The 27,950-nt window shown below is 42.4% G+C and overlaps 1 protein-coding gene across 6 annotated transcripts in view; it reads right to left on the reverse strand.

The window, feature by feature from the left end:
* Nucleotides 1-22,867, reverse strand: part of RAI14 (retinoic acid induced 14) — an 86,969-nt gene extending 64,102 nt beyond the window's left edge. For 4 of the 6 annotated variants that reach the window (XM_039567058.1, XM_039567057.1, XM_039567056.1 and 1 more), the window contains exons 1-2: nucleotides 22,762-22,867; nucleotides 12,066-12,157 (exon numbers count right to left, since the gene is read on the reverse strand). In XM_039567058.1, the coding sequence (XP_039422992.1) occupies nucleotides 12,066-12,101 (36 nt within the window). In that variant the 5' untranslated portion in view covers nucleotides 12,102-12,157; nucleotides 22,762-22,867. Of the gene's footprint in view, nucleotides 1-2,562; nucleotides 2,674-12,065; nucleotides 12,158-22,475; nucleotides 22,565-22,761 lie in introns of those variants that run through there. The other 2 variants (XM_039567055.1, XM_019283425.3) reach the window with 2 other exon arrangements.
* Between the last annotated feature and the right edge of the window lie 5,083 nt (nucleotides 22,868-27,950).

Genomic DNA, 27,950 nt, shown 5'->3' on the forward strand with positions numbered 1-27,950 from the left:
TAACATAACACTAAGAAAATATATCTGACCTCACTCCTTTCAGCTGCATTAAAAAGGTTTTAAAAGCAATTTAAATATCAGATTGCACATTCATAAACAACAGAAAAGAAAGAGGTTATACATATTATTGCCTTCATCTTCCACTAAGACAAGTTGGGGGAGTTTTTCTTGGTTTTGTTATTTTTTATTTTAATTTAATGAGAACTTTTGATTTTCCCTGGGAGACGAGGTCAACAGACTAGGGCACTTCCTGTCTGCAGCAATGTCGTGTGCTTATGCAGACATAAGTCTTCTGACAAACAACTGATTTATTTCAAATGGGGGTCATTACAATCATGGCATATAGCAAGATCACATTCTTTCCTACTTGTTTTGCCTAATCACTATGGATTACTCAAACATACTTGAAAAGAAGATGCATTTCAGCTGTGTGTGAAAACTGACAATTCATCCAAAATCCCACACACACACTGGAAACAGGAGGAGGAGACATGTTCTAGGTCAGACCATGATCATGCACTGACAAAAACTGTGAGTAATCCTACAACTGAACTACTAAAATGTAGAAGATGTGGTCCTACAAAGTTTTTATCACCTTGTCATGATAAAATCAGGTCTCAGCTTCTCAGAAACAATGATTAAAGGAGACTATCATCAGGGCCATTTACAGCTTCTCTATTTAAAGTCACCCCTCTGAATCTTACTAATGGAACCCTCATGCAGTCCTATTACACACATTTGAGACAAACTCAAGTGCCCTGCAAAGCAGGACAGATCTCCAGCAGTGTGCAACACCAGCTACCCACTGAGTTTAAACTGGGGGAGAATCAAGAGACGGAGGTTTACAACCACAGCCAGCTGACATACCAAAGTCAGAACAGTCTGGTGAGACTCAAGCTATGTACAGCTCAGAAAGTTGTTCATCTGGGCGTGGTAGAAACTGCTTGTCTCTCCTTAAAGAGAATTTACACAGTCCCCATGTTTCCACAGTATTTGAGCACTGCAGAATTACTATTCTATCCACAACAATTACCCCATTTAAACATTTTTCCACACCTCTCCCTTATTTTTAAGGTGTGAAAGTGGGATAATAAGTCCCTGCACAGGACTGCAAAGAATTGCATTAAAAGATGAGGGGTAGAGCCCTTTTTCCAATCTTCTGACCTTTCCTTCCTTTACTGCACTGCACTGGCAGTTCTCATGCTGTTCAACTAGCAGCTTAAATGAATTCCAATGGCAAGATTTACAGCATCCATTCACACACACCCCCCCCAAATCAGATGGTACTAAGTTTGTTTACAGCCACCTTCAGTGCATGTACCACATACAAGACCGTTTTTCTTATGTCAAAGAATGTAATTTTCTAATTGTCTTTGCTGTGTGTACAGAGCAAAAACAATCCTACGTTCATAAAACTGAAGATACTGAGCACCGCTAAGGTAATTTACAGACCAGTGGAGGGTGGGAGGAGGGGACCCAAACATCAGAAAAACTATTAGTGTTTAAAAGACAAACATAAATTTAAGAAAATTAAAATTCTGCCCCAGCCACAGTTATTAAACCTATGGGAGTTATCCAGGAGACGGGAGAGGAAAATGAGTGGAAGAATTGCTACTGCCAAAGAGCAGGAAGAAATTTGTCATTAAATAGTATTTATGTACAATTTCCAGATAGCAGACTTTTTTTTGTTCACTTATAGGGAGACACAACCCCAACCACCACTGCAGCAAACAGGCAACTTAGCATTTCAAGAGTAAATCATAAAGTGACTTGATCTTCACCTAAACATATCAGGATACTTTGGACTTGGAAGTGGGAGGAAGCAGATTATAAATCTAAATTCCAGGCATGGAAGCTCCCCTGTACGGAGTTCCATGGCATAATAATTACATTCTTATGCTAGCAGAAGAAAAACACTAAAAATGACAAATACATTTCAGCTACAAGTTAATTTACTAAACTCGCCTTCCCAGTCTCTGAAGAACACTTCATGCTTCATGTTCTTCTGTTTTGCATCAGAAATTCTCAGACTGGACTGGGTGCCTTCCCTCCAACTAAGCAAGTCTAAATGAAGTAGATACTGTGTATTTTACAGATTGAAACAGCAGCCATAGTTGCTCATTTGCCGAAAACTATGCAAGGTGAGAATGAGTGAATGAGAAGAGTCTTGACACAAACTTCTATGGCCAAAGGAGGGGGTCCCATGCTCCCCCAGCTAGCTTAAATTAAAAGAAGAAAATAATAAAGAAGCTTTGGTGTTTACCACCTCATGTGTAATGACTGAGCAAGCATCCACATATAAAAATGAGAGAAAACATATCATACATTATCCCAAAATCCTAGGCCATTTAACAGAAACGTGGCCACTCTTCAACAGAAGAAACTTACCTGTAGCCATTTTCCCCACACTGCTCAGGTTTGTCCCATCCCATTCACTATATCACAGTTTAGAAAGCAATATAAATTAAAGTAAATTACATTTTTTCCCTTAAATTACCCTCTAAGGAAATTACTCACAAACCTAAAAAACTAAGAGCCTACATGTGACCTCATGCATCTTACCATCATCTGAGTAAACGGAGATAGCTGCAGTGCATCACCACCGGAAACTTTCAAGAACTTTTTGCTGTGACATTAATCTGAGCAAGTGTTCCTCACAAACACGTGGAAACACAACCTTCCTCTCGAGTGCACAACATGCTTAATAACCAGCACAGCAATCCAGCTGAAACGAGACCTGGCTTGCACACAAGGAACCTACACTGCAAATCACAAAACCAAAACACACTGAGCAACTCCAAGTTTACAAGCAAACAACATATGCATTAAGAAGTGGTATTCACTACTGGAAAAAAACTGCTGCCCAGCATGAAGCCTAGGGCAGCTTCTTGCTGTGCAGCACTTCACATGCCCAGCCCTATCTGCCACACCAGGGCTGCAGGGATGCACAACTGCTGCTTGCTGCATTTATCACACTTTGATGCAGGATGGGTGACAGTTGTGGGACAAATCCAGGAAAATAGACAGCAACAGGCTGTTTGTACCAAGTGGGACAGGAATACAACAGGGTGGTCAAAAAGAAATCCACGAATATCCCATCCTTAAGTATGCTTTTACTGTGCCAGTAATACACTCCAAGACAGCTTGAACTTGCAGTCCTTCTCAAAAACGTAAGGCATAAGCACGTGGTATGCTGCTCAGTTCCCTTAGCCACAGCTGGAGGAATTAAAGAAAAGTGTCCTGCTTCTTACCCTGATAAGCACATAGAAATAATATGATTAACACATGGCCTCTCCCAGCATTCTACTCTCTAAACTGCAGAGGCATGACTTTGATAGACTGATTAGTAGATAACGAATTGGCTGGATGGCCGCATGCAGGAGGTATTCATCAATGTCTCAATGTCCAGATGGAGATCAGTGATGCGTGGTGTCCCTCAGAGGCCTTTACTGGGACCAGTACTGCTCAATGTCTTCATCTGTGACACAGCCAGTGCAATCCAGTGCACTCTCAGCAAATTTGCAGATGACACCAAGCTGAGAGGTATGCTTGACCTGATGCCATCCAGAGGGACCTGAACAAGCTCGAGAAGTGGGACTGTGGGAACCTCTTGAGGTTCAGAAGGATAAGTGCTGCACCTGGGTCAGGGCAACCCCCGGTATCAGCACAGGCTGGGCATGAACAGACCCAGAGCAGCCCTGCCCAGAAGGACTTGGGGGTGCTGTGGGTGAGAGGCTGGACATGCCCCAGCCATGGCACTCACAGCCCAGAGAGCCAAACGTGTCCTGGGCTGCACCCAGAGCCCCGTGGGCAGCAGGGGAGGGAGGGGATTGTGCCCCTCTGCTCCGCTCTGCTGAGACCCACCTGGAGCACTGCATCCAGCTCTGGGGTCCCAGCATGGGAAGGACAGGGACCCACTAGAGGTCAAAGGGCTGGACCACCTCCCCTTTGAGGACAAGCTGAGAGAGCTGGGGTTGCTCAGCCTGAAGAAGAGAAGGCTCCAGAATAGTTTATTGTGGCGTTTTCATACTTTAAGGGGGCTAGTACACAACAATGGAAAGGGACTTTTTCTCCAGACAATAAGACAAAGGGTTACAGTTTGAAACTAAAAGAGGATAGATTGAAACTAGATGTAATGGGTTGCCATTGTCCTGTCAAACAGTATCACATCATATCATAAGCAATCCCAAAGGAAAAAAAAAGCTGGAGGATTATCATTACATAATGAAAACTCAACCTCCTCTAGACCCCAAAAAGAAGCTACTGTTGGATAACATGCCAATCTGAGCATCTTCAATATCCAAGTGTATTCTTATGCTGCATTGAGGGGAAATCCATCCCTCACTGGAGCCCACCATATGCATCCATGGAGCCAGAATTTTGGTTTTCATTCTTGATTCAATGGTCAGCCAAGCAGACTGAAATCTTTCTTCTGACTTCAAAGGGCCCTGTTTCAGGCTCTGGATAAGCAGACAGGTTAGCCAAGTTTGTGAGACTCCTAAGAAGTTTCCACCACACACAGCAAAGAAGCAAAGATGAAAGGAAAGAGGTAAGCACCCATGAACTGAGCCACACAGGTATGTCAGACACATACACACGCATCGGTAACCACATCATTTGCAAAGTTATTAAAATACCTTTGCTTTTATCATTGCAATCAAGTCAATGCAAGTGCTCTGGACAGTTAGCTGTGTATTTCATCCGAGACATACACACACAGCACATCTGGGGAATGAGAGTCCTCAGACAGCTATACAGGAGTAAATTTAGCTGAAGTTTCAGATTATGTTCTGTTAATTATACTATGCCACCTCTTAAAATCCAAATCGTATAAAGTAGCACTAGTGTCACGTGGAATAAGAACACCACTTAAAGAGTTTTCTACCTCAAAATATTTGAAGGTAAATATTAAGTCCACATAACAACCTCAATACAGGAAGAGATAGTACCTGTAGTAACAATAAATGTGGATATAAACTGTGAGTCTAAGAAATTAAGACAACTTGAAGCTGTAGTTAAAACACATTCAATTGTGATGGCTTTTGCTACCACATGTTAACAGTATTTTTAAAAGCTTAAGGCTGCAGCTTTGTCTAGATAATTTAGGTCCTAAAGTAGGAAAAATAGCTCAATAAATAGGTTTTCAAGTGTCAGTACAGCTACACAAGTCCACACTTTCCATTTCCTGGGAAGAATAGCCACTGACACCAATTCTACTCCATGCTTTAGCTTCACAGATATTTAGAACACATATGACATATATTCGTACTCCTCAAGTGTGACAATGTGCAAGGAAGCAAAAAAGGGCAAAAAATCAAAAAAAGCAAAAAATCCCCTAGTGCTGGGGATTTGCCTGGACTACACACAATCAGAACAGCTTCTTGAAGAATTGCACTAGAACACATTGCTGTAATCAGGTAAACAACACACCTCTTTCAGCCTGACTAACTCCCTAGCATTTGTGGTCTGCTTGTACTATTCACAGTCTACCAAAGTATAAGCACAGAATGAAAAGGCTCAAATCTCCCCTAAAATAAATCATATGGGTGTTATATTCACCAGGTAATATTACAGCAGATATTCACAGCAAATTGTCTTTACTAACAACAAAAAACAAGACAAAAGCCTTCAAACATAAAGACTGGGCCATTCCTTAAAATCCTCTCCTTTACATGAATCTTAACAGACAACTTCAACAGCTGGACATATCAGATCAGGCATGAGCAATGCCAAAAAGGAAGAGGGGATATAGTGTACCACAGTAAGGACACACAGACTGCTCATTTATAATTTTAAAATTTATTCTACTTTACATTTAATTCTTACTAAATATAAACAAACATATAAACTAAATATATAAACAATAAAAATAAAAAAATTACAATTGCATTTTTCCAACTCTTCCAAACTCAGGCCTTGGAAACTTCTGTGCTCCCTTTAAAGGGACACAAAAGAAATGTTTCTACACAAAAAGATTCCTTTCTTGTTACCCATATATTTAAAAATACTAGTTTTTTCCAGTTTGTATATGCCAATTTGCCTTTGTTCTTCCTACTCCCTCCCATTTCATAATCCTGTTTTAGGAAGTAACCATGTGTTTATTCAAAGTAAACTAACTCCCATCCAGGTTTGTCTACTGTAATTCCAAACACCAGAGCACAGTTCTCATTTAACCGATTTCCTTTCCTTTCTGTCTCAAATATTTGGAGATGCAGCAGGTTGTTTACAGAATATCTGCAAGTATTTAGTCTTAAACACTTTTCGTACTTTCCCATCTAGAGACAGATGATCAACAGGCAACCCACAGGAGCCCAGTTGCTTTTCTTCTCACAGAACAGTTACCAAAATAGTAACTCTGACCCTTCAACTGTCCCTCCTTTCTCATCCCTTTCAGACCTTCTTGCTTCCCTTCTGTTTTCCCATACCCTTATTGGTCAGTCTTCACTTGTCTTCTTCATTACATTTCCTTTTCACTATTAAAAGAGATGCTACATAACTTATGGGCTGATATTGGCCCCCTCACAGGGGGCTCCTGTACACCAGAATTACAGTTCCCCTGGATAAGATAATTTTATAAGTTCTCTGAGGACATTCCTATTGTCAATAGTAAAGAAAATACACTACCTGATGGCAAGAGGTTCACACTGGACTAACTGGAAGAGGCAGCAGGTCTTATTCTAATATACACAGAACACATTTAATTTCTTTCCTGGACAAAGCAGAGCAAGCTGAGTAGAGCAGAGTCTTATGCTGTCCAGAACCAGAGGCATGAAGCCAAATAGCAGAACATGGGGTGGAAGGTAAAACCCTTGACTCCTAACAGAGGGAGGGAGAATCAGGAGCCACAGCACCTGTTTCAAGAGGGAGAGAAGGTTTAATTTTCCATTCCCAAGAAGAGGTGGTTGAGGGCAGTCCGTACACGCCAGAGATCAAGCCTTCCATCACACACTGTATAGTGGAACCAAAGATTACTACTGAAGAACACAATAAACTGAGCAAAAGCTACAGTCGTGATGATGTGTTTCAGGCTGATTCAATCCAACACACAATAAAAGCAAGGCACTGAAATAAAAGCAAGCTTCAGTAGTTCGTTTTCTAAATAATTGTGCACATTTGTCAAACAACAGTCATTTCACTTTTCTGACAGAGTGACCTTTGTATGTGGGGGTTTCTTTGTCACAATTACCCTGAAAGTATCTATGTACAAAGCAGATACCGCAAATTTCAATCCCATGCTCCTTTTTAGGTTAATTGTAGTTTTCAGTGGACAGAGCAATTTAAGGGCTGTTTGCAGGAGATCCTGCTTTATTACTTTTCAAGTTGCCCCACCCAAGTTTTGTTCTCTCACACATTCAGCCCAGAGCACACACCAACACAGGTTTCCACTGAATGTATCCCAGCAATCTTTCCATTCCAGACCCCCAAGTAACTTAGCTTTTCATACTTTAAAAACTGCTAAATGGAAACTCACTACTTCGAACATTTGGCATTAAAAAGAAATGCCAAGGCTTAATTAGCATAGAGTCCAGATTAAGATTGAGATTTTACACTACAACATACCTAACTGCCTCATCACTTTGAGATTTATGGAACAATGATTACAGCAAAGGCCAGAAAGCAGAAATTTTTATTAGAACTGCAAACTTCTCAACCCCCGCATAATAGTACAACAAATGGGCATTTCCAGAAATACCAGAAGTTAGAGCTGGTAATTAGCATTGGGAAATCCCCGCCTGTCTTGGCTCTGATTCTGACAATAGGTACCTTTTCTGCTGAACTGCACAGTCAATTTTCAATTTCAAAAGACACTCTACTATTTTAATTATTTAGTATTGAAGGTATTTGGAAACAAATCGCAATTCTAACCTTCTCGTCCCATTCGACAAGATAGCAATTGTCAAACGTGTTTTTCAGCTGATCTTCAATACCCACAGAAAAGGGTCCTAAAACTTTTCAGTTTTTCCTATAGACAAGACACTGAAAACAATCCAAACCATCAGAGCCTTCAGAAAAGCTGCCTTTTCTAGGGTAACCCAGAACATGGTTAAAAGCCAATCTACCTAAACAAACCACTTAAACACTTACATAATCCTCGTATCAAAGAGCTAGATACTTAAATGTGTGTAGGTGCCTAAAAATGTTGACGAGCATCTTGTCATATATAAGCAGTAGGCAAAACATGTTTAGACAGGATTAATCTTCACACATTTGAAAATCCACTTTGCCACTGTTTAAGATTCTAGATGCTTTTGAAGTCAGGACACAAACTGACAAGTTACTACAGAAAACACTCCAATCTCAAGTATTAGAGACCTAATAACACATCAGTAGCCATATTTTTAATTGGAATTTTTCAAAATCTGCTTTTCTAAGCAGAAACAATGAAGAACTTCTGTCTTACTGGGTAGAGACATTCATTCTTCACTGTGCGAATAAACTGTGGACTGTCTGTAAACAAATTCAACTCTGAAATGATAGTTCCTGGTAGCAACTTTCTCAAGTGTTACATTTGATAGCCTCTATCAACAATTAAAATGGTCATCCTTTTAGGTGGTCAGCTTTTATGTGTTTAATGGCAGGTTTTGAGTTGGATAACGAGAAGCAAGAGCTGAGGAGAGTGGAGAAAATACAGCTCCTCAGACAGAAGAGACTTGTTGCTTTGTCAAGACATGATTGTGGTTTCTGTTGCCTACACATTCTTTAAGTGTGCACATCCACTGCTTAGCTTCCAGTCTTGGCATTTGCTCCCACCCAGGCACCCTGCTCACAGATTCCCAGTCTACAAGCATCCTCCTGTGACTACACATCATACTTTGACAATAGTCATTTGTGACAGAGCGATAAATCCCATTCCTTCTCTCCAAATACACGTGTTCACATGGCAACAGTCACCCCCAGGAAGGATTTCACAGCGATTAAGTGTGTCAAGGACAAAGGATTCTCCAGTTAATGGGGCTGGCTTCACACACAGTAAATCAGGTGAGATACAGCAATGCAGCAAGAGCATGAAGTGAGGAGTCTCTTTTCCATCTAAGAGTCATACTCTTATCTCTCAGCTGTGGACTGTACAAATTCTGCTAAATATTTAAATTAGCAGCCTTATTTACTTGTGTGTTCCTGCAACTCCTCTGCTGGCATGCCCACCTTTGTGCTTTTGGGCCAATATTCTCAGGGTGTGATCTGACAATGTAGCTAAACCAAGCAACAGCTGGAGGAAGGGACGGCCTGCTGTTCCTCCTACTTCCACCATTCCTCTCAGGGCTGACCCTACAGTAACACAGAGCAGGGAGTTACCCAGCTGACACTCACTCCACAGAGTAATTTTACATCATTTCTTGTGCTTGACCTGGCTCACTGCAGGGTCAGATACCCTCAAAATGAGAAGAGTAGATGTGAAAAAAGAGGGAGCAGGGCCATCTCTTCCACAAGCATGGTGTCATTCAAGCACCAAAGCAATGCCCTTTGGCAGGGACACCAAGAAATACACTTGAATATCAGTAGTTATACTCATTTTCAGTTCAGCCACTGCAGGAAAGCCTAGAAAGCTTCAGTACATCAGTGAAATTTCCTTCATTGTCTTCATTCCAGCACAGAGTTTCTCCAGCCTTACTGCTGGAGAAGTGTTGTGTAATTCCTATGTCTCACACACACCTTGAAGACTTCCTACTCTTCCCACTCTTTATTTTTTTTATGCTAACAATGAGGTTACAGAGAAGCGCAGTCTTCCTTACCCCAAGACATCTTCAGTTCTAAACTACAATATATTAAAGATTTCCTTTAGAAAGGGATGAGAAAAATACTCAGTCCATCCCTGATTTTACCCTCATCTCCAATCCAAGAGCAGTTACCACATCTTGTGAATTGAGATACAAATACAACTGACTAATTCCCATTAAAAAGACATCCTTTTTCTCCTCCTCAAAAACTGTAGCTAAGAGCAGCTTCTGGGAACTGAAGAGAAGGATAATTTTCCTTGCTTATCTTGCACAAAATATAGGACAGCTCCTGTTGGTTGCCTTGAATTATGCCCTTAAGGCTTGGCTTCAAAACAGAGGAAACCAGACTGTCATGGATTTAGACTGTTGTGCTCTTAGAGCTGCGTATCTAAATTTTAGGTATCTGAAAAATCCTTTGCGGTCAACCTTGTCTCCAGCCAGTAGACAGCAGTAGTACCAAAACAGCAATTATGTTCAGACTGCCCTTGATTTTGGGGAGAGGCGTACACAAGTTATCAGGGCTAGATAAGTAAGGAATAAGTGAATCAGTGCAATTTATGACAGTGGCTGGACCCGCTACAGCAAGGTCTGGTTTCATCACACATGTCACTTAGCCTTTGCTCTAGAGCAGCAGCCCAGGCAAGCAGCATAAAAGTGTGCATGAAGTCATCCTAACACATGGGCACACCTGACTTCCAAGTGTGTTCACGTATTAGCCAACAGACTGCTCTCGTTACTTGAGCAGATGCCTATTAACAGTTTTAGTGATGTGGGTGAACTCAAAATAGCAACTGCTGCTGCTTGTTGCAACAGGAGCAACAATGTCTGGCCATGGAACTCTAGCAGTTCTAAACTGAACAGTTAGATGGGACATGAGAGACTTGTGATACTATTTTTACTTGTTGTGAATTGCCACAAGACAATGTGGCACCGGCTGATTCAGTCTGATGACCAGCAAAACCAAATACTGCTAAGTAGTGAAAAATGTTTCCCTCTGCACCCAAAATTACAATATTTCTGGAATATTCTAGATGTTCTAGAAAGCAAAGGTTGGTTGACATATTTAGCTTGTTTATAGAGGCAGTCTTTTAAGAAATACCTCTTGCTAAACTGAAGGAGTAAAGCATCCACCAGCACTGCTGCAAGGACGCCAATTCAGCAGCTGTACCAAATGCTAACCAAATGCTAACTTGTGGCTCAAAAGTAGTAGTCAGCACATCTGCAGGTTACACCACAAGAGTAACTACCTTCTGCTGATGATGATGTGCACTACAGGCTGGATAAAGACACATCACTCTAATGGTGTACCATGAGACCATCTTTACATCAAAACACCCACTGAGGGCACTGTGTAACTTTATTCCGGAACATCAAAACTTCTTAAGATGCTCCATTTTCAAACCTAAGGATCTTAAGCTCCAGGACACCATCACCAAATCTGGCGATGACAAACAATACATCACTTCTTTCAAAAGGGCACAGAAATTTAGGATGAAGAATGAAACGCCACATTCTTCACAGATCATGAAAATTTGTTACAAATTCCACACAGTATCTGGAAAGTCAATTAAACACAAACGCACTTATTTCAGACTTCTTACTAGCAACACAAAGACTTGGAATGCATAGTAGTAGGAATAGAAGGACAAGAACAGGACTGGACTACAGCAGTTCCACTGCTCCAAGGGAAGTATTGCTTACAACACGTAGAAGTTTGGGTCTCCACTGATACATCTACTACAAGCAAGATGATGTGCAGCCTAATGTCTCTCTAAATGCTGTTCTGAAGATTCTCCTGAGAACCTCCATATTTATGTCTTCCTTCCTCACTGCTCCAGACTCAAATCCACCCCTCCTGTCGTACTAGAACTGATAAACCACAGCTGCCCTAATTGCTCAGCTGGTTCCTGTATTCTTGCTGACAAAGAAACCCTGCCACAGACTGGGGAGACAGTACATTAAGTGCTCAAACATCACACTGATAAGAACAGCACTCGGCTTAGACAGAAATATGATTGGGTAGTAAAGTCCTTACTAGGCTTAATCCTAAACCTGGAACAAAGTTCCAATTTGGACACCAGCACAATCCAACAGAAGTTCTGCAGACCCCACAGACGTGTGCATGATTCAGCTATGGGACCAAGGTAGCAAAATACTGTTACTTTGCATAACAGATAATGGCTCTACAAATAGAAACAGCCTACTCCATACTGTACTCAGCTGTTGCCTTTGTGCTTGCAAAAAGGTTTTCTTCTCTGTAATTCATTAACCTGCAAGCTTATCAAGGTGGGAGTGAAGAACTTGTTTCCAGCATGAAAACCAGCAGTCAAACTGAGCAGAAATACTTACGTCACTCTTCCTGAACTTTGCTTTTAAGCTCTTCATGCTGATCACATTCAACCTTCCAAACCTTTGAGGAGCTTTTTACTCTTCTTCAATATCTAAACAAAAAAGAAAGAAAGAAAGATTCCAACTTGATACTATTCAGTTCATTGGCAGGCAGGTCAGAATTGAATTTGCATATCTCTATCACCCTTTGAGGATTTAGCCCTCAAGCTCTAAAAAAGATTAACAGTCACCGAAGGGAAACTTTCTAACTGTTTCTCTAAACTTAGAAGTAAGCCTAAATCTGACCAATGAAGAACAGAACAAACATTTACCAAAAACTCAGTTGTGTATCCTGTTATACTAAATACATCTCCACATAATTAGATCACCAACTTGTTCATACATGAGCAGATTTCCCTGACCACTGCCTATTTTAATATTATCATCAGGACAGCCATTTGTAAAGTGGCAAAATCATAATTAAGCAAGCCAAGTATTCATTAAAACTTCACCATCCTATCACCAGGGGTCTGCACTGGGTAGGAGATACCAACACTATCATATGCACAAGTCTAACCACTAACCAAATTCAAAATTGTACTTAAACCATGCAGGACACGTACTAGGACAGCTCAACATAACACAGCAGACAGAATTGCCTGAGCAAGACAGAGGTTATTGCTGGAAGAATTGTTTTGGATTCTTCCCCATAAGGAACTGTACGTGTATTCTTAAGAGCCATAGCTGCTTTTACTTGGCAGGGCACTATCACAGTCATGTTCCCCCTTCCTCCCTTTCACATGAAGGAAAGCAGCAGTTGAACAAACATATAAAACTAATGCAACAGACAAGCTGCAAACTCTCACAGAGGAAAGTGAGTGTCTGGAGAAAAGTTTCCTACAGAAAGCTTCAGTGATACCACAGGTTGCCAATCCAGGGCAAACATAACAGGTAACAGAATACTAAAATAGCATGGCAATGTGCTTTTTCCTCGAGCACAGTAGAAAATCTTAATGAGAGACCAACGTCTGGATTGGCAAATGCACCTAAGTAAAAATGTTCCACATTTCTAGTTCTACAGTATGCTTACTGAGATAGTTAGCTGGTTTCATCTACAAGTTTTAGCTGCTATACAAATTCTTTCTGAAGAAACAGTTTAAAATTAAGGATGTTCAGCTGTATAAACTTCCTCCCTCCACCCTAGAAAAAAAAGTAGAAAAAGTTTTACAAGTCTAATCAGACAAATAAATAACTGAAATGAGGACTGGAGCATAAATTCAAATAGGTCATGCAGGGTCACTATGTTTCACATCACTCTTCAGAAACAGCAGATTACAGTTTGATAACCTAAGGGCGATTCAGTTGTTTCATAAAAGTACATCTCATTATTATAGGGCAAGTTGCTATGTTCTACATGATCACTCTTCTATGAGTTTTATAAATCCAACTACACAGTATACCGTTAGTAGAATGATTGCTTCCACAAAATACAACCCTAACTACCATTCAGGAATAGCAAACAGTGCTAAGTAAACATGTTACTTAGTTCAAACCCATATTTATCTGGCACCCATTTAAGACAAACTCAAGTACATTTCTTCAAAAAAAAAAACCCAAACAAACAAAAAAATCCCATACTCTATATACACACAAACACATTTCCCACAGGCCAAATCCCTCCAGTAGGTAGCAGTAGGTAATCTGGATGGAGTTATTCTGTAGGTTGTTTAAAAATCATTAAATTGAATTAAATTACTCTAAGTCTAATTAAGCAGTCATTTTCAAGCCATGTCAGGTCCCTGACTGCTTCCAGGTATATGAAAAAGGGGTTTCATTCAAAATTCTTGCGTTTAATCACAAGGAAAATGGGCTTGTGGCATTTTGTTTAATTCTTTAGCAAGCAAAAAGAAAAAAGGAAAATAGATTTTGCAGAACCTTGTCACTCCCTGACGTAGGTGAAAATTTCTTAGCTTTTTCCTGGGTGGAAAGGAATATTTGTAAAATAGTAAAAAAAGTAAATTAAAAAAATTATAACCAAACAATCAAAAAGAAGGAGTTATTTCTGATTGCTCTGAGAGAAGCATACCACTTTGTTTCTGCTACACCTACCCAAACTTTGGAGAAAGTGTTTAAATTGCAAATCAGCTGTCATAACCTGCATTGGAAAGGAGCCTGAACCTCAACAAGAGCCCAGTAATCTCCCAAATCATCATCTGGTAACACCAAGAATGATGAGAATGGCAAAGACTAGAAATGCCAAGGTACAGACAAGACAAATACCGTTATCTACCTGGCTTTCTTTACATAGCACACCAGCAAAAAGCCCAAATCAAACCAAACCAAACAAATCCCAAACTGCTAAGAGAAAAAAAAAAAAACCAACAATGTAAAGAAAGTTTAAAGATGTGAAACATAACACAATATCCCACAAAATCCAAAACTTAACAGAATTTTGTGTTTTATAACTTAAATATACTTTGACTAAAAGAAGTGAAATGTTTAATTGGACCAGTTAATGAAGTATAAATAAATCCTGTGCACAGGGAATTAAAAACAAGGAATCTTTCCTCACATACAGATTGACAAAGAATTGTCTGCTGTAGGCTGTCCTTCCCCCTTCCCACTCCCTCAGCATTTTTGGCTCCTATGGACAAAAGATTTATTATAGCTCCCAAGGAAGACAAAGTGCTCAATTACAAGGCTGTGGGAGAGATGAAAACTCCTTGTAGGTACACACATGCAGCAGCTGCAAAGCTGGACTGTCTTCTCTGAGGAACCTGTAGCAAAGTCTAATTAACAAGTTTTGCAAGCACTCATAGTATGTTACTCTCCCTCTTGAGAGAAAGGAAGAAGTGTTTCTGTCAGAAGACGTGTTTTTCCCACCACATACTTCACCTCCTGCATAAGTGCATTTTATACATTGAATGTGAAACTCAAATCCTCAGTGTAATTAAAAAAGCATGCTCAAGCATTCAAAAACAGCATTCCCAAGCTTAGTGTGTTTTTCACATCTGTATTTTTTCCATAAGATATAGTTAAACATAAACATTAAGATTACAGTTTGTGCATCATAATGCCCATAACCCTTCAACTGTAGAGATAAAAATGCATGAAGTGGTGAGGGCTGCATTTTCTTGTCACTGTTTAAAGAGGAAGTCCCCTCTCAAAGGGTGTAATTATTGGAATTGATGCAAAAAGAGGTCAGCATCCTGATTCGGCAGAGCTTTATGACAACTGTTCATTTGCCCGAGGGGGGATAAAGGAAGCGCCATTAATACTCTCCTGTTTTACAAGATAGGAAGTGACTACTAGAAATTCACTAGAGAGCATCAAGACACTTCAAAACAATATTTCTGCAATGAATCACAGGTATTAACAAGAAGCAATCTCTACTAACAGAGGCATTTCTCCACTTTCAGAACGAATGTGTAATAAATACCGAGCACTGTCATTTTATAGCTGCAGCAACTTAGCAGCAGATAAGTGCTTAACTCCGGGGATTCTCAACAGCTAATGCTGATCACGTGCTTTTAACCATTAGCTCCAAAATTAAATATCTACTCCTCTATCTCATCTTCCTTTAGTTTAATGTCAAGAAACAGCCTTGAGGAATACAAGCCACAAAAAACAGCTTTAGGTCAGTGGTAAACCTATCTAGCTAAAACAAGAGACATTGAAGTGGTGGTAATCTTTGGCCTCAATAATTTCATTGCAACTGTGTTTTAATACACAATGCAATCTTTAGGTTTAAATGTAGGAAACAGATTAGGATAATCTTCCCCACTGATTTATAGTGAGATTTGTGCAAACCACAGTAAACAAAAATAATGACATTTTTTTCCCCTTTCATTCAATTGCATTAAAACCAGAGCAAGGCCTTTCAAACAATGTTACAATTAACTCCTTGAAGGGGCCAAAGATCCAGTGATGCAACAAGGAAAAGCCTTATTTTCCCTAAGTAAAACTGGAAGTTTACAGTAAAACCGTATATTATGCACAGTGTTCATGCTAATGAGTCACTCCTCACTGGTAAGTGCTGAATTCAATTAATTTAGGTGTCAAAAATCTTGCACCTCTTTCAGAACACCCTGAGAAGACTCCATCTCACACAGAGCTCTTTCACAGCAAAGCATGACTAATATCAACTAATTTCCCCTTCCCCTCCCAAAAACACTTCAAAAAAACTTCTTTAACCTTGAAAGATTACAGGAAAGATTTACAGACTCTACGCAAGATCTGGCAACACACACAGAGGTGTGGGGGAAATGAAAAACGGGTCTGGAGTGTGGAAGAGTACTACTGCTGCTATACACTTACAACCTCCTTTGTGTGACTACACCTACTCTCATGGGGAAAATAAGGGGCCCCAGAAGCATCTTCCCCCAAAGCACACCATCAGTTATCCTCTGGGTGATCACTTTCTAAATCACAAGCCCAGTTCTGACCCAGAAGCACAGCCGAGCAGCAGCCAGCACTGGGAAGCAGCCAGAGGCGTCAACACTAATGCATCCCTTCTGCTGATCACCTTCAGTATCCAACATCATAAATGCTTCCCATCCCTGAGCTTCCCTGACCTACCCTCCAATACCAAGAATGTGCTCCAGCCCAAGCTTCTCTTCAACACTGCCAGAGTCACAGTACTGCCTGGAGGCATTAGCCATTGCTCAGCCTCTTTGGCTGCTCCCACATAAATGCAGCAAGTCCACTCTGTCCTAAAAAAAAATCCACCCAACACTCCACCTCCCCTGACTACTTCCTATTTCCATCCAGCTGAGCATATTGTTCCACTTCTCAGGCCAAATCAGAGAAGCATGTATGATGCGACCAAAAGCTACAGGAATATTTCCCCACTCTTCATCAGCACAGCTCAGTTTTTCCATCTTGAGTAACCCACCCTCCTATCATAGGGAAAGTCAAATGAAACAGAATTTTATAAACTCAGTGTTACCTATAAAGACAAATAATTCTTAGCTTGGTTAATCTACTATTACTTACTAATGAAAATGCAGTGAAAAATGCACTGAGAAGCCCAAGCACTACACAAGAGTGGGAGTGATTTATATACAGTTAATCCCACTCTAAACAGAATCAGACATCAGAGATAGCAAGGGCCTTGGGTAACTTAGTGCATTCCCTCTTATCTGCTCACAAATCACTGGCAAGGATGTGCTGAACTGTACAAATTTAAGCGTCTGAGCCCAGAAGTTAGAGCGCCAGAGACATTGCAACACTAACAAGTCTACAGCTATCACTCCTCTCTGTGATATACTTTGTATCAACTCTTTACTCTTACACTTCCTTTGATATTTGGAACTTGTAAATGTTAAATTTCCTTTCAATGGATTCAGGTGAAGCAGTACCAGCCTCTGAGGATACATATAGCCAATACATATCCAGGCAAGATGGTTGATCTGGAGATACGTGCAGTTTGTTTAAATAGTGTATTCAAATGCAGTTCTAGACAGCCAGAAGAAAGCTAGCATCAACAAGGCCTTACACACAGTGAATTACAGGAGCAGCTTAAGAGAAAAATCAAAATGTGACATCACCCTGATTTGTTTACTTGTCATATTAGACAGGACTTAGAAAGTCCGGGCAAATTTGCCGTTTGCTCCTTACATACAACTTTATTCCAGTCCCACTCCAGTTCTTTTGTCTGGAAGTGTCTATCAACACACACCCAGGCCAATGAAGAGCACAACAAAAGAGACAGGACTTGTTGCATGAACTGGGACATACTGCTGCTCCTTCTCTGCTTTCAATTTCCCTGTCTCTAAACCAAACACACACACACACACCCACACACACACACACCCCTTGCATGGCCCTCAATTTTGAGACCATCTTCTTTAGTTTGATCATACATAAAACACGTTGCAGTTCCACAGACACTTCCACGTTCAATATTCAGTTCAACTAGACAAGATTGGAAATAAATCATCTAGCTACAATTAGCAAGAGAGGAAAATGCCTTAGAGTCCCACTTCTGAAATTTCAGTTCTTAAATGAGAAACCCACACAGATAACAACACCTAGTACTTGTTTATACTTCCTCCCTTCCAAGTATTCTGTTATCAACCATTCAACTTGATGTTCTTCAGAATCATCAAACACAACAAACTGAACGGTTGCAACATTAAATCTATGAAGAGACATATCCATGACTTTATGGATTAATTCTGGAACAGCCTAAAGCAGAGCAGTCATCCACTAGGGCTGGAGTTAGAAAGATAGGAATATCAAAGCAATTTACCTAAGACACTTGACAAGCCCCACTCTCATAAACACCTTGGAAGGGTATCCTACTGGAAACTCCTTTAATCTAGGAACACCTTCAGGGACTGTGCTGATAACACAGCTCCTCTATTCAGCTACCAAGTTCTTGGGTAAATATTTCAAGTGATGAAAACAGAGCATTTTTTTTAACATTACCCAAAAATTGAGAGTTTCATGTGTTTCTATCCTTCAATAAAAAGCACTAAAAATTCAGGTATTTTCTATTCTGGAAGACTATCAGTGCTATAAAGGACATCAGCAAGATCAATATTTCTACCTTGCTGGATGATGTCTGTGGAATGGTATCTGTGCTGCCATTCAATGAGATCTGGACAGGTGCCAGAGCTGGGCAGAGAGGAACCTCATGAAGTCAACAAAGACAAGTGTGGGGTCCTGCAGCTCATGACGAATACATCTCATGGACCAGTACAGGTTATGGGTTAGCCTGCTGAAGTCCAGTTCTGTCCAGAAGGACCTGGGAGTCCTGGTGGACAAGTTAACCATGAGCAAGCAGTATGTCCTTGTGGTGAGGAAGTCCAATGGTATCCTGGGGTGCTTAGGAACAGTGTGGACAGCACGCTGAAGGAGGTTATCCTCCCTCTCTGCTCTGTTCTGGTGAGGCCATATCTGGAGTGCTGTGTCCAGTTCCAGAATGCCTAGTTCAAGAAAAGCAAGGAATTTCTGGAGAGGGTCCAGTGGAGGGACACAGATGGCTGGGGAACTGAAGCATCTCTCTCATGAGGATAGGCTAAGAGAGCTCAGTTTGTTTAGCCTGGAGAAGAGACAACTGAGAGGGGATCTTAACAATGCTTACAAATACCTTAAGGCTGTGTGTCAGGAGGATGGGGTCAGACACTTTTCAGGGGTACCCAGTGACAGGACAAGGGGTAACAAGCATAAACTGAAACACGGGAAGTTCTGTCTGAATATGAGGAAGAACTTCTTTACTTTGAGGGTGACAGCACTGGAACAGGCTGCCCAGAGAGGTTGTGGAATCTCCTTTTCCGGAAATATTCAAAACCTTCCTGATCATGATCTTGTGCAATGTGCTCTAGCTGAACCTGCTTTGGCAGAGGGGTTGGACTAGATGATCTCCAGAGGTTCCTTCAAACCCCAGCCGTTCTCTGATTCTGAGATCTTAGGATAGTCAAGTGATTTTTATCTGATTTTATTCAGGTTCTTGAAATTTGTATTCTATATCAGCAGCACTAGGTGCTCAATAAATATTGCAGAAGAAGATACAGTGTTAAAGATACTTCTTCCATCCTTCACGGGCTTATGAATCTTCATATATCCCTTAGAGTTAACATGTTGGTGTCTCAGGCAACTAGTTTTAAACAAGGTCCTCAGAAAGTACTCGAGTGTCAAAACTCTGCAGAGATATTTCAGGGTGTTCCAAAGTGCCTTTGGGAAGTCAGACATCTGCAAGAACTAACAGTAGCTCCCTGCCTCTCAGAGTTATGAGAAAAGAAATGGAACATCCTCAGCTACTGAAGTTACAGAGTCACAAGCAGACCAGCATACAAATTCTTTTCCTTTTATAATGACTGAACAAATCTGGCTTTCTCTCTCCTCTACCCATTCCCCCAACAGATTCATGTGGGAGGAAAAAAAAAAAAGACATGTCTTGTTTTACAGTATTTTAAGTACTAGCAATGGCTTCCAAGCAGAAAGCCAAAAGAAGACTATGACAGCTTTAGAAAATATACATAAATTACTACAGCATTCATCTAAAATGCAAGTTCTGCCTGCAGAGGAAAGACCTGTCAAGACTTAAAACTTCCCAGGAAAATGCACTAACCACATGGCTCTCCCTCAGATGAGACCATCTCAAGTTCAGCACACAGACAATTACCATCACCTCCAGGTGCTACTGGCCATCTTGTTCTGGACCCTAACACAGAGGAAGGATGCTTTCTTTCACTGCTGTGTTCTTCCACTCCAGTAGTCCTTGGCAAGTACCTGGACTGTTAGTTTGCCCAAAGTGCCAGTGGAGAGCTTCAGTTGCTCCCAGAGTTCACCAGACTTGAATGTCTCTGGCGGCTGGATAGAGACAATCTCTGCTCTAACATATTACCAGAATTACACTTATTTGCACTACTTCCTCTGAACCCTAAAACCTCTGAACCCTAAAAGCCCATGACCAGGAGACTCTAAATGTAAAGAGTAGCCAGGACTGACAACTCTGAAAGCAAAGCCCAAGCTACATCAAATACAGCTATCACCTGCATGCATCCACAGGCACCTAGACAGCAGCTCCAAAAAATGCTGGGAAGTGAGCAGGCTTCTCAGATATGCAAGAGGTAGACACACAGCAGGAGCCAGCTGCTCAAATCTATAACCCCAGAAGATGGTATGGATTGACACGCTTCTACCTTGGAAGTTTTAGTACTCTTCTATGTCTGCCATTAAGCAAGGCACTAAAGATTTGAATTTATTTGTTCTGGTTTCCCTTGGTTTTTTTTTTTCCTCTATACTTGTTTCAAACATTATCCCTGTGCAAAAAGAACTAGCCCACAATCAGCTCCCCAAAGGAATGTGATTAGGGTATTGTTGCAGCAGGATTTAGAAATTACCAACATCTTACACAAGAACTAGCTTTCATGTTTCTCCAGTCACAGCTTCTCCCTCAAAAAAGGCATGAGGTTCTCATCAGAGAGGGGGAGAAGGAAAACTGAACAGAAAGAACAGAAAGGAAAAAAAAAAAGGAGATGAGGCAAGTGAGTGATGAAGTGCTTACATCACTTCATGAGATGAGCAGCCTCCCATCTAGTCTCTTCTTCACCTGATGTTATCCATCTCTCTGTTGGTTCAGGGAAGCAGAGAGGAGGAAGTAGCATTTTATTGCTTTGCTAGCACATGCACTCTTGGAAGGGGAGGAGAAGTGCAAAGGGACAATATTTTTAGAGACTGGAAAGATGGGTGTCTGCTACTGAACAGTGACTTATTGGCACTGAGCTTGGCTTCAAATCAAGGGAACCCTGAGCTCATATGGTGTGTTGGTCTACTCAAAATGCTCTTTCACTCTGGTTCATATGGCTGTTATGCAATTCTTCCAATAGTAAATAAAATCTCATTGACAGCTTCCCATGAGTGTCCCAAGAGAAGAGTCAAGCAGGTCATTGACAGATATTTACTAAATTCAGTTACTCCTAGTTAATCGTGGACACCAGCAAACCTTTCTAAAATGGTGCATGTGTAATTTTTGGCATCTGATCTATTTTTTCTTTTAATGACACAGCTAATCTACAACCTGCTAGGGTAGAGGAGAAGAAAAGAAAAAGGCAAAAAGAGACTACAGCTTCTACAAAAGTAGCAGTAGACTGGAATTTTTTCATAGTAGTAAGCACATTCATACTCCTTACAGAAGCAAATGGGAGAATTCGTTAGAGATCCTGCAACGCTGTTAAAGAAGATTTTAACTACTCTTTTCACAAGGAGAAAGTTAAGAATGTCACAAGTGGCAACAGCAGACTGCAGAAGGCTTGTGCTGCCAAATGCTGTGCAAAAGGAAGACAAATCTTTCGCATGCCCTGTGGGAAGTTAAAAGCACAGGGTCCCGATTAAACTCAATGCTACTCCTAAAGCAGACTACTAATTTTTTTTCTTTTTAACAGCAACAGAAGATCTGGATCTTTTAAGCCCGCGCTGCCGTGGGAAGGCGCAGCCCCAGGCCCGCCCGCGGGGTACGGGGATCCGCAGCCGGCAGCGGGGCGGGGGACCGGCGGGGACCGACAGCGACTCTGCCCTCCACGGGGTCCAACCAAACCCCCCGGACAGCCCCGGGACAGCCGGGGCCACCCTCCTGGTCGGAGGGAGGGATCTGAGGGTTCCCCCCCGCGGGAGGATCTAGCTCCCACCAGGGCGCCCCGGGACCGGCACTGCCGCCGCCGGGGCTCAGTCGGACTCGCGCTACCAGGGACCCCCGACCCCGGGGCGGCTCGGGCGGCTCCGCTCGGGGCCGAGGGACCCGCGGAGACCCCTCTGCGGGCGGGCAGGGGTGCGGGGCGGTGAGCCGGTGCTGCCATCGCTCACCCCTGCGGGCAGCTGTCACTCCCCGCCATGCATCTTGAGAGGAGAACAAAACAAAACAAAGCAACCAAAACATAAACTATAGAGTAAATGGAAATAAACAGTCAAGCGGCAGCAACTCACAGGCTGGGTCCCCCCGGTGTCCCCCGCTCCCCCACACCAGGCAAACGGGTCTCTCCGGCAGCGCCCGGCGAAGAGAAGGGAGAAGTTCCCTCGTGCTGCGCCCCGCAGAGGTTTCCCCGCTGGGGCTGCGCCGCGGAAGAGCCCGGAGCCCCCCGCGCCGGGCGGCGGAGGCGGGAGCAGGTGGGCGCCGCACACAAAGCCCCATTCACCGCGCCCGCCGCCGCCGAGCGCGCACGGACCCGCGCCCGGACCCGCGCCCGCCGCCCGAGCCACGCCGCGCCCTCACCTCACGGAGCGCCCGCGTCCCGCTACGCCGGTGCCGGAGCGCCGGGAGCCGCGCACCGAGCGATCCGCGGCGCTGCCGAAGGGCGGAGCGGCGGCGCCGAGCGCCCCGGGACACTCGGGGGCGGGGTGGGGCGGAGGGGCGGGCGTGACACGGCGGCCACGTGACGGCGGGGCTGCGGCCCCCCGCGGGCAGCGGCGGGCGGGGAGGGGGCTCAGCCCCGCCCCGCCCGGGGAGGGGCTGCGGAGGGGAAAGGGAGGGAGGGAGGGGGTCTCGGTGGGGGACGCTGGGGGAGACCACCCTGCTGGCTGAGGGCCGGGTGCGTGAGTGTGAAGAGGGAATCACAGAATCTCTGAATAAGCGGAATTGGAAGGGCCCCACAAGGATCATCAAGTCCGACTTGTGGCTGTGCACAGGACACCCCAAGAATCACACAATGTGCCTGAGAGCATTGTCCAAACGCTTCTTGAACTCTTTCAGGCTTGGAGCTGTGACCACTTATCTGGGGAGCCTCTTCCAGTGCCCAAGCACCCCCTGGGTGAAAGACCTTTTCCCGATATCCAAGCTAACCCTCTCCTGACACACCTTCAGGCCATTCCCTCAGACCCTGTCACTGATCACCCCAGAGAAGAGATCAGTGTCTGCCCCTCCTCTTCCCGTCATGAAAAAGTTACAGACTGCGGTGAAGTCTCCCCTTAGTCTCCTCCAGGTTGAAGGTGGGTGCCAATCCACTGTCATCTCTGGATGCCTTCAGATCTCCTTAGGAGAAAGCTGGGCACAGGGGCAGGGGCCAAACATATGTCAAGTTCTTAAAGAAGCACAACTGCTTCAGCACATGACGGAAGTTCTGCATTTTGGTTCTCTCCAAAGCTTCCCTGTGTGTCAAATGCCTCTTTGTCAGACCTATAGGTAGGAAGGATTGTTTGAGAAGAAAGAAGTGGCCACTTTTTGTTCAGGATCCAAATTAATGACTGGTGTAGTGTTTGGCTACATAGGAGCTTAGAGATCAGAGAATCACAAGTGGGCTTTATAGAAGTACCAATGTTCTGATTCACTGGATATGCTTTAGGAGTCTCTTTCCTGTAGGCCAAACCCTTCTTCTCAAAGTTGAACCTCTGGAGCGCCCTTTCTCTTCTGTCAAGCCAATGGCAAACAACCTTGAAATCTCACCAAAAAGATCACCTATGCAAGACCTTGCACATTTTGTCGATGAGTTAACCTGTTAAGTGAGTCTCTGTGTACCATCCCACCACAAGAGTCCTGCCAGAGCTGCTTCTCATCTACCAGCCCCACTGACCACAACTGGGCTCCTCAACTGAGAAGTTCTCCTTTAATCTCTATGATCACTCTTATCTTCTCTGTTCTCAACAGTATCCACACCTTCTGAAGTGGCAAACAGTACAGGGAGGAAATGAGCACTTCAAAACTTTAGGTCATTATTGTAACAGTGACAAGTATTGTTATTAAACAAATACACTTGATTATTATCACCAAAAGTATACTTTCCTCTGTAATCTGCAGCGCTTACCTTGGTCAATTTGTTCTGCATGTGTTTTACATCTGAGAATAGCCATCATTGTGCCAGCAGTGTTTTCTTTCTTTTTTTTTTTTCCCTGTTAAAAAGACACACCCAAAAATGTTGACCTAATATAGTTAATGATGAGAATTTAATTTGCGCAAAACCAATAAAAACAGGAAAAGCAAACTTTCCCTGTAATGCTAGTTCATCAGCTAGAAAACCTGTTCCATTTATTATTGAGTTATCTTGAATTCCTGCTATTTTTTAAAGCCAAATGCATGTATACAGTATTGTTAGAAAGTCTCCTGCCTACTTATAGCAACACCAACAAACATCTGTGTGGTCACGACCTGAAAATGTTACTTAGTCATTATCTCTTGCATTTGCATAGTTTGACCAAGTATGATTTTTGTTTCTGTTCTCAATGCCAGTATATAATAAAGATGGAGTTTGGGTATGTTTGCATGGGATGTTCGTATAAAATGACACATGAATAACAGATAGTACCTTCTGTCTAGAGTATCATAAAATGTTCACTTCTTGAGAAGTGGAAAATACCATACTTCTTGAGAAGTGAAAAATACCACTACCCAGAGAAGTACTGTTCATCATATAACCTGTGGACCAAGGTAAAGGCTTTGGGGTTTGTTGTGGCAGCAAGCTTAAATGCATTAAACCAAACTGATCTGTCTCTCAGAACCTGACTGCCCTCTAGGTTAGTCTCCTTGCATGGAAGACTGTCCTTCTCTCTCTTCTTTCCTGAGCCCCCTTTTTGGTCCCCTTCCAAGGGCCGGGCACTGCCTTTTATTCAAAACACTCCTATGTAATTTTGTGGCTGGAGCCTCTGCAGGCAGGGGACAAAGCTGGGAGCTCAGCTCTGTTCCAGATTTTACCCTGATTGTGCTACAGTACTCTGCCATAGTCATGTTCTTCCACCTGTGCTTCTACTCTGGGGCAAACACAATTCTTTGAGAGTTTCATTAAATGCTCAGCATAAGCTAACAGAAATTGTTAGCTAGATGGAGAGAACCTAATCTGCAGGGTAAAGTACATCCTACACAAGCAGCTTCTCTCGAAATCTAAATATTAGCATGTTGGCTGTGTGACACTCTTCCCGTGCCCCTCCATTTCTTTTTGTAGGCATGATGTTAGGATGGGAGTGGAAGAGAATATCCTCCTCTGCTCAGTGTCCTGCAAAATGTGAGAGGTTGCACACAGTTTTGACTGGGAATTGGCTGCCCACAGTGAGGATGTAATGAAACCACCTATGCATTCCTAGCCACTTCTCCAGTGGGGAGAGGCCTGGAAGTGGCTTAAAGATGTCTTTAATCACACCTTATCACTCTGTCTTGATAGCATCTGCTAATTAGCTTACCTTGTCATTGTTAATTTTTTTATGTTGCTTCTGGCTAGTTTGTTTTGGTTTTTTTTCCCTGCTTCTGGCTACTGCCTTTAGCAGAACACTGAGCACTGGCTACATCTCCATCTAGAAATTATTTGCGAAGGAAATCACACTCCTGAGATGGCTGACCATTTCTTGCTATCCTTCAAGCAGCTTAAACCTATTCTATAAGCTCTAAGTGCTGCGTTTTCAGCTCCCTTGTTGGACTTGTTCTGGTCTGATTATTTTCAATTGGAATATAGTTTGGTTTACTGATCCTGGCTGTTATTTTTCACTGAAGTACAATTTAAGAAAAGTTTAGTTTAGATTTTGAGACATGATTTTGTTTCCAGACTGTTCTTTGCCTACAGTAAAATATTTTTTTCATCCTTTGTAGCAGATGTCCCCCATAAATGCAAGAATCACTGTGGTAACAAGTGAGAGAGTTAAAAAATGTAATTTTTATCTGTTTCCACCAGAGTGCTTTCTTTTTTTAATAGCTTGTTAGCACAGAAAGGAGGTGATTGATGCCTCTTCACAATATGGCATGTTTAGAAAACTTGGTTGGGAATTTTTTGTCTTTACTGTTTCCATGCTCTTTGTATAGCAACAGCAATGAGGCTGACAGGGTCAGCACAGGAAAATACTAAAAATTGAAGAAACTCACAACTAGAGCTGCACAAACTGGGCTCTTAACTGAGACAGAATATTCAGAGAGAGGAAAGCCTACCTAGGGCCTTCTTTTACTCTGAACTGAACTTTCAAAGAGCGAAGGAAAAAATCCAGTAACAGTTGCAGGGAATTATCTAGATTATTTCAACTTTCTCTTTCAAGATGTATTTGCTCTGTCTCCAACAACCGTTCTTTTTTGTCATGGTTTTTACACCTGCACTCGCCCTTGCACACTTTTCTGCAAGGAGCCCCAGTTTATAACTTGACCTCTTCACAGTCCCAGGTGACATTTCTTAGAAAGCTCCACTGAAGTTCAGGTTGTTCTGCCTTTGTGATTGTTCCTGCACCACAGGGTCCTGATTTGCCATGGCCTCAAGTGGTGCTGTGAGGCTGGGCTGCCCTTTAAATCTGAATATTCCTCTTCTGCCACAGGAGCAGAAACCAGGAGCCGAGGGAGGAGGCCCAGGCTGTCTGTGTCACTGTGGCTAAACCCTTCAGTGGTTTTGCAGCAGAGATCAGGTGAACCCTGGGGAGCCAGCCCTAAACAGCAGCTTTACCTGAGTGGGAATGAATGGATGTTCCAGTTAGGAGGGAACAGAAAGGTATTTTACTGTTCTTTCTCTGTGAGAGAAAGGACATTATCTGCCTCTGGTTATACTTTTCATTTTAGTTTGTAGCTACTGGAATATACAAAAGGAATTAATGCAATCTTTCTTAAGTACAAAGAGTAAAAATTGTCTTCTTTTTTCCTTTCTTTTTCTCCCATTATTATGGAAATCTGTGCTTGCATATTAGTGTCTTTGATAAGAAAGTGATTTATGTAGGTTTAACCAGGAGAAAATTATTTTCTTGGCCTCTTCACCAACATTCAGTGTAAAATAAGTTAATTTTGTTTATCTTCCCTGTAGGGACAAACTCAGCTTTGTGTTGCATGGAAGTGGGCTTGATGATCTAATGCAGCTTTCCCATAGAGCCTCAGAATTACTCCATAATATATTTAATTCTGAAATTATTTTAAAAGCACGAGCCCATGGAAACAGCAAAAGAAAATTACATACTTTTTTACACAAACAAATTGTGCCTGAAATGGCAGAGCATCTATGCTTTTTTAAATTTAAAAAGGAAAAGGTGTTTCATTTCTTCTTATAGAAAAGCTAATGAAGCAGAAAGACAACTTACCAAACAGATATCAAGACCTCTGCAGGGAAAGAACAAAGCTTTGTTAAAAGCCTATCCCAGAACCAACAGGGTGTATTTCAGGTCTCAATACCACGAATACTGTTTATGTGTAGCATCTACTGCTTTGTCCTTGAATCAAGAGTACTTTGCTCTCTCTTGCACAGGGCCATAGCAATTCTGTGCATACGGGCTTGTTCAAGTTTTCTCCATTCTTCTTCTTCAAGAGAGGAAGATTTCTCTCTGCTTGGCCGCACAGATACAGATGGGAATCAAGATCACTTACGAGAAAATCCCCTGCTACCCAGCCCCTGCACAACCTAGAGGCTTCCCTGAAGGCTTGAGGGCTGGGACTTCTCAAAAGCCTGGTGGGAACACCTGTGTGAAGCCACCTGACTACCACAGACAGGGAGACCACACCTCATGCAGAGCTGACTTCCACCC

Source organism: Corvus cornix, chromosome Z (genome assembly GCF_000738735.6).
Source record: "Corvus cornix cornix isolate S_Up_H32 chromosome Z, ASM73873v5, whole genome shotgun sequence".
NCBI lineage: Eukaryota > Metazoa > Chordata > Aves > Passeriformes > Corvidae > Corvus > Corvus cornix.